The 13,140-nt window shown below is 45.2% G+C and overlaps 1 protein-coding gene across 3 annotated transcripts in view; it reads right to left on the bottom strand.

Annotated features, from left to right (window-relative positions):
- Positions 1 to 13,140, bottom strand: part of SEC13 (SEC13 homolog, nuclear pore and COPII coat complex component) — a 30,964-nt gene that overhangs the window by 16,114 nt on the left and 1,710 nt on the right. For all 3 annotated transcript variants that reach the window (XM_070433645.1, XM_070433646.1, XM_070433647.1), the window contains exons 2-5: positions 11,615 to 11,659; positions 9,369 to 9,484; positions 5,910 to 6,061; positions 5,084 to 5,217 (exon numbers count right to left, since the gene is read on the bottom strand). In XM_070433645.1, coding sequence (XP_070289746.1) covers positions 5,084 to 5,217; positions 5,910 to 6,061; positions 9,369 to 9,484; positions 11,615 to 11,659 — 447 coding nt within the window. The remainder of the gene's footprint in view (positions 1 to 5,083; positions 5,218 to 5,909; positions 6,062 to 9,368; positions 9,485 to 11,614; positions 11,660 to 13,140) is intronic.

The raw sequence follows: 13,140 nt of genomic DNA, 5'->3' as shown, positions 1-13,140 counted from the left end.
GACCTCAAATAACCTCAACAATCTTGAGAAAGAACGACATTGGAGGGATCACAATACTGAATATCAAACTATACTACAAAACCACTGTAATCAAAACTGCCTGGTATTGGCATAAGAACAGGCATATAGATCAATGGAACAGAAACAGAGCCCAGAAATCAACCTACACCTTTATGGACAATTAATATTTGACAAAGGAGGCAAGAGCATACAAGGGAGTAAAAACAATCTCTTTAATGAATGGTATTGGGAAAACTGGACAGGTGGATGCAAAAAATGAAACTAGAGGAGAAACCAAGATGGCGGCATAGGTAAACACCTGAAATTGCTGCCTCACACAACCACTTCAAAAATACAACTAAAAGACAAAACGGACATCATTCAGAGCCACAGGAAGGCTGGCTGAGTGGAAATTCTACAACTAGAAGGAAAGAGAAAAGCACACTGAGACTCAGAGGAGCTGCGGAAGTAAAGTGCAGAGGTACGGAGGCTCGAGCGCGGAAAGGGCTGGCAACGAAGGACTCCACTGTGTTTTTCAATCGGGAGGGAGTCACAAGCTCCTGACTGCTCTGAACTCCAGTTCTGGGCGAGTCTCTGGGAACCCAGACTCATACGGGGAGAAACTGGACTCTCTGGCATCGGGCGGAACTCGGTGGCTTTCTCTCAGAGGTACTTGCAGCGATTACCGCGGGACACTGAGACCCAGGGGCCTCTTAGGGCAGGGCTGAGGAGTAGCCATAGTTGTTTGCTCCACTCTGTTGATTCCCTGAGACCCCTCCCCACCCAAGCTGCCAGCAGAGGCTTTTGCATATGAATGAGCTGGCCCTTTCAGATCTAAAATTACCTAACAAATTGCAGCTGGGCCAGACAGACCCAGAACATCCAAAAGAAGGCTCAAGGCCCCACAGGAGCTTGCATTGCTTCACAGCTGGGCCTCATCTGGGCACCTCCAAACCCCAAACAAGGAAGAGGAATCTGCAGATCTCTCCCTACCTCCTGCTGGGTAGCCTCAGGCAGAGGCTAAATTAGCACCTCCTTAGAGATCCAAGAGCCCGTGTACCCAGTGGTCAGAGTGGGACCATCCAGATTACAACTCCTCAGATCCATAAGGGACACACTCAGGGGGCAGACTCAGTGAGCACCAAAGCTCCACTGAAGCAAGTCTTGCCCCATAAGGGTGTCTTCAGCACAGAAGTTCTCCCACTGTAGACACAGCTGATTTTCATGGACAATTGGCCTGGAGGTCAATTCCTCCCAGTGATACCAACAACAATCAAGGCTTAACTACAATAAGACTGTGCACACAGCCCACAAAAGGGTGCACCAAGAGTGTCTACCTCAGGTCATTGGGGAGGCTGAGCCACTGGGCCCTATAGGACACCTAGCACACAAAACCACTCTATCAACACGGGGAAGCATAAAAAATGCGGAGACAAAGAAACAGATCACAAATGACAGAAATGGAGGAAAGCAAACTACTGGATATAGAGTTCAAAACCACACTTATAAGGTTTTTCAAGAATTTTCTAGAAACCCCTGATAAATTTAGTAAGACCCTCGAGGATATGAAAAAGGACCAACTAGAAATTAAGCATACACTGACTGAAATAAAGAATAATATACAGAGATCCAACAGCAAACAAGAGGATCCCAAGAATCAAGTCAAAGACTTGAAATATGAAGAAGCAAAAAATATCCAACCGGAAAAGCAAAAAGAAAAAAGAATCCAAAAATATCAAGATAGTGTAAGGAGCCTCTGGGACACCTTCAAGCGTACCAACATCCAAATTCTAGGGGTGCCAGAAGAAGAGAGAGAGAGCAAGATATTGAAAAACTATTTGAAGAAATCATGATAGAAAACTTCCCCTACCTGGTGAAAGAAATAGACTTACAAGTCCAGGAAGTGCAGAGAACCCCAAACAAAAGGAATCCAAAGAGGACCACACCAAGACACATCATCATTAAAATGCCAAGGGCAAAAGACAAAGAGAGAATCTTAAAAGCAGCAAGAGAAAAACAGTTAGTTACCTACAAGGGAGTACCTATACGACTGTCAGTTGATTTCTCAACAGAAACTATGCAGGCCAGAAGGGAGTGGCAAGAAATATTCAAAGTGATGAATATCAAGAACCTACAACCAAGATTACTTTATCCAGCAAAGCTATCATTCAGAATTGAAGGTCAGATAAAGAGCTTCACAGATAAGGAAAAGCTAAAGGAGTTCATCACCACCAAACCAGTATTACATGAAATGCTGAAAGGTATTCTTTAAGAAGAGGAAGAAGAAGAAAAAGGTAAAGATAAAAATTATGAGCAAATACATATCTATCAAGTGAATCTAAAAATCAAGTGAATAAAAAATCTGATGAACAGAGTAAACTGGTGAATATAATAGAATCAGGGGCATAGAAAGGGAGTGGACTGACAATTCTCGGGGGGAAAAGGGTGTGGGGGGTTTGGGAAGAGACTGGACAAAAATCGTACACCTATGGATGAGGACAGTGGGGGGGGGGGTAAGGGCAGAGGGTGGGGTGGGAACTGGGTGGAAGGGTGCTATGGGGGGAGGGGAAAGAGGAACAATTGTAATAATCTGAACAATAAAGATTTATTTAAAAAAAATGAAACTAGACCACCAACTTACACCATACACAAGAATAAACTCAAAATGGATAAAAGGCTTAAATGTAAGTAACGAAATCATAAAAAATCCTAGAAGACATAAGCAATAAAGTCTCAGACATCTGGCATAGCCATATTTTACTGACTTATCTCCTAGGGCAAGGGAAACAAAGGAAGAAAATAAACAAATGAGACTATATCAAACTAAAAAGTTTCTACACAGCAAAAGAAACCAACAAAATGAAAAGGAAACCTACTATATGGGAGAACATATTCGCCATGATACATCTGATAAGGGGTTAATTTCCAAAATACACAAAGAATTTATATAACTGAACACCAGGAAGCAAATAATCCAATTAAAAAATTGGCAAAGGTCCTGACTAGACACTTCTCTAAGGACTACATGGCCAATAGACATATGAAAAAATGCTCAAGAGATGTAAATTAAAACTACAATGAAATATCACCTCACACCTGCCAGAATGGTTACCATCAATAAATCAACAAACAAGTGCTGGTGAGGACGCGGAGAAAAACAAACCCTGGTGCACTGCTGGTGGGAATGCAGACTGGTGCAGCCACTGTGGAGAACAGTATGGAGTTTCCTCATCAAATTAAGAATGGAACTGCTGTTTGACCCATCGATCTCACTTCTGGAAATATATCCTAAGATAGATTCCAATAAACACCATTCAGAAAGGATATCCATTGTGTAAATGTACCACAGCTTTTTTATCCACTCATTCCAGATCTGGAAACAAGATCTGCAGTGCCCATCAATAGGTGAGTGGATAAAAAAGCTGTGGTACATTTACACAATAGAATACTAAGCAGCTGTAAACAAAGGAACTCTCTTACTCTCTGTGACAGCACGGATGGACCTGGAGACTTACAGAGTTCAGAGGGGAGGTAAGTGGGGGGACTGGATCAAAGAAGGTGAAGAGAGTAACCAAAGAACACATATACATAGTCCAAGGACACAGATATCAAAGTGGTGAAGGTCAGTGGTGGAGGTGGGCAAAGCGGGGGGAAATGGGGAACATCTGTAATAGTGTCAGCAACAAAAAAAGGGGTGTAAATGGTATGTGAATTTAGATATAAATTTTTTTTTTTAAATATATTTTATTGATTTTTTTACAGAGAGGAAGGGAGAGAGATAGAGAGTTAGAAACATCGATGAGAGAGAAACACCGATCAGCTGCCTCCTGCACATCTCCTACTGGGGAAGTGCCCGCAACCCAGGTACATGCCCTTGACCGGAATCGAACCTGGGACCCTTCAGTCCGCAGGCCGACGCTCTATCCACTGAGCCAAACCGGTTTCGGCGATATAAATTTTTTAAAAAGTTAAAAACAAAACCACAAAACTTCTCCCAGTTTCAGCTATGCTTTGCAGTGAATACTTGTTAGCTATTTTAGAAGGCACCCCATTGCTTTCTTTCTCCTCCTGTTCAGATACCAATATTATGCAGGGATTGCTGGTGGTGGATTCCTCTGCACTAATATTTAAATTTGTGGAAATAGCTTGTTATCCAGTTTTGTTGTGTTGTTCATGAAGTTTTGGTTTTGCTACCTAGTTGTTCTGCTGGTTTTATGTAGAGATGTAGAAAGATTGAAAAACTATGATGCCCCTCCCCAATATCTTGCCAGAAGCCCCTCAACCTATTCATTTTTGCAAATTAGTCAGCAGATGGGGATCAGAAGTCCCCAAGTAATAAGACCCTGAGACAAGTTCCTAGGGTCTTGAGGGCTGGGCAGGTTGTGGATCCATGAATGGGGGGAAATTGACTTCAGTTTCCTTCCATCTGGGTAGATTTCAGAAGTGTTTGGGACATCAAAGCCATAACTGCTGAGTAGAGAGAAGGCAGGCAGATTCTAGAGTTCTAACTCTGGCAGTGCCTTCTTTCAGTCACTTACTTTTTCTGGGCCTCACGTGCCTCAATATAAAATCTGACTGGACTGCATACCTTGCATATTTGTTAGCTTCTTTTGTTCAAAAACATTCATGAATTACATGACACACAGTAGGTGCTCAAAAAAATATGAGTCCCCCCTCTCCCCCTACAGTGTTTTCTTGACCATTTCAACCTTAATGTCCATTGACTAGAAGTACAGAAAACTAAATTCCTATGATGTTTCTGTAACACCACTCAGTTCCAGGGGGTCCCAATGACCACCACAAGGCATGTCAACTTGACATCCATAGCAAAGGAGGCAGGTAGGCAGGCTGCTGCTGCTGCTGCCTTGCCAGTGCCCTGGTCTTCTCCAACTTAGGAGCTGGCGAGGAGGAACCAGTGCTAACCCAGTCTTTGTCTGGCTTCACAGCAAAGAAGGTCAAAGCTGCTCTACCAAGCATGTCTGATCAGCAGCCCCTCCCCTGGCCCACTCTCTAGGGGATCTACAGGAGACATATGGCCAGTCAGCAGAGCTACCCTCTGCAGGCAGGCAGGGTCCAGACTTACAGTGTGAGCATTGTTGATCTTCTTCACGTCCCACTGGCCTTCCCCAGTGTAGGTCAGCAGGGAGATGGCCCCATCTGAGCTCCCACAGGCCAGGATTAGGCCGTAGTCATGGGGGGCCCAGCACACAGAATTTACTGCAGGAAGGAGGGAGGCACAGTGAGCAAACTTTGATTTTCCAGATTTACCATTTTGCTAAATTTCTAAAAACAATTGCAGGGACCACCAGAGGGAAATTGTAACTTTGTCAACTGAAGAAATTTAAAACCCACCACCTGCTAATATCATTTCCTAAACTAATGCCTATATTAACGAAAAGTAGGCTGGACAATTATCTGAGAATAAAGGCCAGTACTTAAAATGAATAAGCCGCCCTAAGCGGTTTGGCTCAGTGGATAGAGCGTCAGCCTGCGGACTCAAGGGTCCCAGGTTCGATTCCGGTCAAGGGCATGTACCTTGGTTGCGGGCACATCCCCAGTAGGGAGTGTGCAGGAGGCAGCTGATCGATGTTTCTCTCTCATCGATGTTTCTAACTCAACTAACCCTCTCCCTTCCTCTCTGTAAAAAATCAATAAAATATATTTAAAAAAAAAAAAAATGAATAAGCCTTCAAGAACTGTATTATCTTTGTTTTTCTCATTTTGCTCTGGACTGGCTTTAGTCTTCTTAGGGCCCATCTCCCATGTGGACGACCAGCAAAAAAGCCAACCCAAACCCAAGGGATCAACACGAAGCATCACAAGAGAAAGAATCGAGCACCAGCAAGAACAGAGGCCTCTCTCACACCCAAGGACCACCCTCCCACCTCCTCCTGCCGCGCTCAGTGTACCTGAGGAGTCGTGTCCTGTGTGCTCGTGCGTCTTCTCCCAGGTGCCATTTTCCTCTTTCCAGATAATGACTTTCCGGTCATAGGAGCAGGATGCCAGGATATTGCCATACATGGGGTGGGCCCAGGCCACTTGCCACACTGGTCCCTCATGACTGCAAGGGGAGAGGGTCAGAGGCTGCTCAGATGGGCCAAGGAACCCACAGGGCTCTGCCAGCCCCTTCTGTGGACAGAACTAAATGGCAGGCAGAGTGTGTCTCAGGACAGAACTGCCTACGAATTTCAAAGGGAGACATGGAATGTCACTGCCAAAAGGGACCTCACTGAGCAGTGAGGACCTTGAGACCCAGGAGAGGCTTTTGTTGTTGTTAATCCTCACCTGAGGATGTTTTTCCATTGATTTTTAAAAAGAGTGGAAAGGAGAGGGAGAGACGCAGAGAGAAATATCAATGTGAGAGAGACACATCGATTGGTTGCCTCTGCATACACTCCCTGACCAGGGCCAGAGACTGAGCCTGCAATCAAGGTACGTGCCCTTGACCGGAATTGAACCCGGGACCCTTAAGTCCATGGGTCCACGTTCTATTCACTGAGCCAAACAGGCTAGGACTAAAGAGGCGCTGAAAGTGAGGCAGAACTCTAAGTTAGCCTCTCAGTCGCAACCCAGCAGAACCCTCACTTGCTCCAACACCTACCGTCATCAGCAGAGTCACTGATCAATCTAGGTTTTGCACCCACAAGCACTAAGTATCTGTAGAGTGAATCATTTATCCTCCCAAATGGTCAACTTCTTGAGGCAGCAGTATCTGTTTTGTTTTGGTATTTTCTGCTACTCTTTTAAAAAAATTGCTCAAAAGGTACGTCTCTCTCTTATCTTCTGATCTTTGTATGTTCACATGTTAAGTATCATCTGAGCATGTACCCTGTGCCAGGCTTGGTGCTGGGGCCATCTCTGGGTTCAGGGAGAGGTGGGCACCCAGCACACGAGAGGTAGCTCTGCTTACAGCAAGCATGTCAAACTCGAGGCCCACAGCGAATATTTCTGCGGCCCAGCCAATATAACGTATGTAAGAAACGTTTTAATAAAAATTTAGTAATTTAACAATATCCCGTTATACACAATTATTAATAACAAACTACAATGTTCGCTAATGACTGATTACTATAATCGTGTGGCATTCATCTCCCTTATGTGCTTTACATGCAGGTGCACCATTTCTCTCCACTCATATTAGCAGTGAATATTTTAGCAGCCAATTGCCACTCATTAGTCTTGTACTGACTTGTCTGGTGTAACAGGAAATATTTCGCTTTTGGAAAACAAAAAAAATAGGCTTATTTGCGTTACACTGATTAATCTGTACAGTTACCCAGTGTCTGGTAAGTTAATGTTCAAGAGAAAATATTTTTATTAAAATTTTCTATTATTTTATGTTAACAGTTACTCATTAATTTCAGCCCTTTGTATTCAGCATGTCTCTATCGAAATAAACCTATGTTTCTATGAAAATTGAAGCTTTTGTCTTTTTGTGGCCCACATCAACTTAAACCTTGCTTATTTGGCCCGTGTTAGCCTTTGAGTTTGACATGCGTGGCTTACAGGGCCAGGTTCTCTCACAACCCCTCTCCACTCACCGGCTGCTTTACTTTAGGCAAGGACCATCTTCTCTACGGCTTAGTCTCTTAATGGAGGGATAAACAACACCTTTTTCATAGGCTGGGCATGAGGGAAATATTTGTGATAATTCACATAAAAAGCTTGCTCTGTACAAAAAAAAGCCCCACACTCAATGTCTGTCACTATTCCTGCTGTCCCTGCTTACTCCTTCACCCCAAGTCTGCAGGCACTCAAAGTCTCCTCCTCCCTCTGGCTGGAACAATAGCACATTCCCAGGCCTTACAAAGGAGCTGCTAATGAAACTCTCAGTAGGTTCAAATATCCTACACCTAGCAAAGATTTAACCAAGGCAAAAAAATACTGGAGGTCTGAATTTAACCCTCCAATATTTCACATCTTTTGAGCATAAGAAAAACAGCAGAAAGGACTGAGTGGCAGCTGATGCGACCCCCTCTATCAGGCTGGCAGCCAGGCATCACCCCAGGAGCTCTCTGCTCAGCCAGGGGCTGCTGCACAGAGAAAGTGGCACTTGCCTCCTCAGTCACTTTTTTCTGGACACTCAGGAAGAAGGGAATGTCTCCCCAAATGGCTCCTAAGTTGTGTCTTCTTTAATTCAGATAACTAGCATGTACTGAGCACCTACTGGTCAGGGGTTTTTAAATTCTCTTACACAGTCTGGTGAAGGTTATGGTCCCTTCTTAGAACAATGGATCAAATACATAGAGCTAGGATTAGACAAGAAACCCAATTATATTGGAATACAGTTATGAAAACGTTAAAGAACAAATACGATACAGTGACATGTGTGCAGGTCTAGCAACCACCATTTTGAGATAGCTACAACTGTAATGTGATAGGAAAATATCTGACTTCCACTGGTAACAGTTACTATGAATATTACTGTGATTTCCAGCCTACATCCTTCATGGAAGGAAATGCTAAATATCAGTCACTGAAAATAAAGATGATGCTCTTCTCCTGCCCCAGTTCACCAACCCCTGAGTTCTATCCATGAAACCCTTGGAGATCCATGGGATCCAGGTTAAAAACCCCCATTTATCTGAAAGGCAGTGAACCGAGAAAAAGCAATAGAGATGTGGCCATAAAAATGACAGCCAGACCCTAACTGGTTTGGCTCAGTGGATAGAGCATCGGCCTGGGGACTGAAAGGTCCCAGGTTCGATTCCGGTCAAGGGCATGTACCTGGGTTGCGGGCACATCCCCAGTAGGAGGTGTGCAGGAGGCAGCTGATTGATGTTTCTCTCTCATCGATGTTTCTGACTCTCTATCCCTCTCCCTTCCTCTCTGTGAAAAATCAATAAAATATATTTTTTTAAAAAAATGACAGTCAGGATCTCAAGAATCTCAGTGGTGAGGAAGGGTAAACATTTGTAAATATAAACTAATATCTGCCGTGGACAAACAGGCGGAATTACGGGATTTATATACTCACCGTTACATTCTTACATTACCACCTTTCAGTGACACTTAGATCCTGCTGGGTAAGCAAAAAAGGAAGTTTCCCACATTCAAAAGTAGCTACTGAAGGCTTGCTGGGAGTCTGGGAGCAGGCAGCATCAGCTCATTTTGAGGGTGAGCGGGTGAAGGCTCCCAGATAAACTGACTCTTGTCCAAGATCTTCTAGTGGGTACAGGGGTGGCAGAGCTGGATTCACTCCTGGATCCATCAGCCCAGGATGCCTACTGAGGGCAGCAGGCTGGCTGGGACCCGAGTGTCCTCTCTGCTAACTGCATTGCGGGGCTGCTCTGCTCTGGCTCTCAGGCTTCCCTGCCCTCCCTGAAAAGCCCAATCATTGTCAGTCCCTGCCCACGGGCTGCACTCACCCCCTGAGGTCTGCGATGAGGATCTGCCCTCCGTTGCGTACATCAAAGATTTTGACGGACCTGTCTGATGAGCAGGTTGCCAGCCGGGTGCCATAGTAGTCCATCTGGGCATCGTGCTGCAAAGGGAGGACAGCTCAGGAAGCCTGCAGGCTGGGTGGGTGGGGCCAGTTACCAGGACAGAGAATCTAGTTTGGACCAGACTCTACCTGAAAGTAATCTAACCTCAAAGAATCATCACTATCAGGCAGGAAGCTAGCATGTCAACAATCTCACTTCTCTGACATGCAATACCTTTCCTAACAGGACAAGACAAACTATGCCCAGCTACTTGTAGACCCTTTATATACATGGGGAGCCCTTTCTCATCCTGTTCTGCAGGGTGGGTATGGGAGAAAAAAAGCTGGCCTAGTCTCCTCCTTCCCCAGCCCCCATTATGTTTTGAGGCTCTGTGAGCTACTGGGGACAACACTTGGAGTTCAGCTCAGCCCAGAACCAAAGGCTAATGCTGACCCAAAGGAGAAGAAATGGAGTCAGTGTGGCCCCCAATCAGGTACTCCATGATGCACATCTGGCCTAGACACAGGGTTCTATTCAGCACAGCTCCTTCCTCCATCCATGGCCCTGGATCCGTTGTGGACCTTTGTTCCTGGGTTTCCGCTTGGCCTTTTTATTTTTTCCTAGTAATGTGCCTAGCACCCCAGACTGTCCACATACATCTTAAATGTCACTCGTTCAACCACTGATAAATGGACTTCCGAGATGCTGACTGGCTATCCAGAACCTCTGCCCACAGCTACTTGCCCATCTGGGGTAATGACTCCTCTGAGTTACTACGCCTGCTGCCCCACCGTTTGCTGGCCCTTCCTATTCTAACAAATGGCACTTTCTTCAGCTATCCCACCTTGTGGATTTCAAGAACTACTAGCTGTCACTCTTGTGGTCATCAGGAACAATTATACCCTTTCAACAGAAGCAATCAGTCCATGTGCTTCAACATTCTTTCCTTGCCTCCCTACTTAAAGAAACTTCCTGATTCTTCTTGGAAGTCAATGCAGGTGTTAAGACAGATCTTCTCTGTAAATGTACTTCTGAAGCACTTCTCCTATAGCGTGCTATCACGCACTTTGGGAGGAAGTAGGGCGCAGTACCTAACAGATTTAAATCCTATCTCCTAAGCTTATCTGTCGTACAACCTTGGAAAAATTAGCTAGTCTCCTTGAACCTCAGTTTCCTTATCTTTAAATGGGGCTACTTCAAAGGTTGTTATGAAGGTTAAATGAGATAATGAATGGAAAGTATTTAGCATGGGATCTGACACTTAGTGAGCATGCAGACATTAGTCATTACTATTTTGCCTTATCTATTCCTCAAATCGAACCCACACAAGCAGGTATCACATTCATATTTTTCCCATTTTAACTATGAGGAAATCAAGGCTGGCTCAGAAGAGTTGAGATGGGCTAAGGAGTCTCAGATTGGATCTTATTCCTGATGGTGCCACACTAACTCCAAGGAGGTGTGATCTTAGAGCTAGACCACAGGGAACATAGACAACTCTGAGAAGGCCCAAAGGAACCACTGGTGGGCAGGAACCCTGGGAGGAAATGCTGTAAGCTGACCTGGGTCTTGCTCAAAGGCTGCCTGGACTGCTTGACTCTCATGAAGCAGAGTCTGCATCTTTGCTGTGGGAGACTTTAATCTTTGAACCTTCTCCCATAGCCCTGTTGTCTTATACTGAGCCCGTGTTTGCCTCAGGAAACACCCTGAGTTAATGACTTCTGGTCCAAAGGTCCTTGTCTGGCACCTCTGTCTGCGGTGGTTCTACCTGACTCTGCCTTGGGCTTTTGCCAAGCCTGCCCCCTGCCTTCATATTGAGTCATCTTCCTACTCTCTTTTCTTTTAACCCCCTTTTCAATGGGGCTAAGAAGTGACAGCTGGAGAAAGACAGGTAGGAAGACTGTTGTCAATCTCTGTACCTACTCAGCCTGCATCCCAGACCCAGTTACTTTGTTGGTCAGAAGACTGAAGGCCTTGAGTTACAAACCAGTCCCAGTTTCCTCCCACCAGAGTGACCAGACTGCCACAGCCCTGCTAACTGAGAGGGCATTGCTGGGAGACTGACTATACCCCTGAAGCTACAGTCTGACTGGCAAAGGCTGCAAAGCCACACTGGAATCACGAATGCTTCCCTCCCACAGAAATGCCCAGATCCACAGCCCGTGAGGGAGGGCTGAAAGAATACTTACAATCATGTCCTCATGGGAGGTGTCCACAGTGTTAATTACTGACACCTAGAACCAGAGATATCATTGGTAAATAAACTGATGGCATTTAGAATGCAATCATCTTATTAAACCCACCAATCATTTCTGAAGTTCTTAACTGCATTTGTTCATGCATCCATTCACTCATTCAATCCAGTACCTTCTTTTTGCCAAGCACTGTGCCAGGAACTGGAGATACAGATACAAATAAGAGGTGCTTCTTGCCCCTGGCAAGCTTGCACACAAGTAATCCTAACACAGCAAGATAACAACTTTAAAAGTGGTTTACATGTGCTATAGCAGCCCGAAGGGCTGGGGATGCTGGACACAAACTGGGACTTAGATGATAAGGAATTTGCCAGGTGGCACAGGAAATAAAAGTACAGTCCAAGCACAGGGCATACCATGAGCGAAGAGGGGAGATGCAAATAGTCCTGGCTACCTTCGAGGGGGAAGAGAGACCCCAGGGAGTAATGAGCAGCTTGTAGGTCTGGAGCACAGCTGCCACAGTCGTCACCCTTCCACCCATTCTTCGAGGTCCAGATCAAATTATGCCCCCTTCTCGGAGATCCCCAGGTCCCCCTGGCTGTACTCCTCTGAATATCTTCAGCACTAAAATGACTACAACCCTTTATGCTGTTTCTTCTCCCAACTAGAAGGCATGCTCCCTGGAGCTAGGGTCTGTGTTGTCTGCAGTTTTGAATCCTCTCAAAACATCCAGCAAAGTGCTTTGCAACCAGAAGGAACTCAGTGACTAGTTGCTGAATGAATAAGTAAATGAACAAAAACAAATAGTTTTACTTTGTTCAACCTCTACTCTCTTAAAACTCGTGGGATAGAAAAGGACTGAAAAGGTTTCAGTTCGGAACTGACATTTCGTAGCATTTCCCCCATTTCTTCTTTTTCCAGCACAAACCCTGCAAGCATAAAATCTAGCTCGACTTTTCAGAAAGGCGGACACTGGAAGAGGATGGCTGCAGAGCAGTTCAAAAGGTACCACCAAGTAAGCACAGGCTCTCTCATCAAATTCAAATTCTGGACTCCCTAAAGAGTGGGCCCCCAGGTCCGCAAAGACAAGCAAGCAGGACAAAAAGAAATCCCCTTTGTGAGCCAAGCTAGCCAGGTCCCTAAGTGCTTTCACATGTGCCCTGGGAAGGATGAAAGGCAGTCGATTAGAGTTATCTGACAGACTAAGGAACTGAAGAAACCCAGAGGAGAGGAGGAACTTACTAAAGCGACCAAGCTAGTTAACCGTTTGAGTCCCAAGCAGCGCGATCGTGCTGCTGAGATTTTATGTCGAGAAAACATACGATTCGTTTGAGTCCCAGGGGGTATTGAAAAAACACTGTCGAAGAATCCCAAACAGCGCAACCGCGCTTTCTCTAAATGAGTACGAAAAGACCCAAACAGCGTGATAGCGCTTCTTTTATTTTATGTCAAGAAATACCAAGCAGCGCGATTGCGCTGCTTGGGACTCAAACGGTTAAAAGTGGGGCTGGGCAAAGAGC

This window comes from Myotis yumanensis, unplaced genomic scaffold (genome assembly GCF_028538775.1).
Source record: "Myotis yumanensis isolate MYYU_CA2020_CCGP unplaced genomic scaffold, mMyoYum1.0.hap1 SCAF_14, whole genome shotgun sequence".
Taxonomy (NCBI): domain Eukaryota; kingdom Metazoa; phylum Chordata; class Mammalia; order Chiroptera; family Vespertilionidae; genus Myotis; species Myotis yumanensis.
Note: the sequence above shows the minus strand (reverse complement) of the source record. Positions and strands in the feature narration are given on the sequence as shown.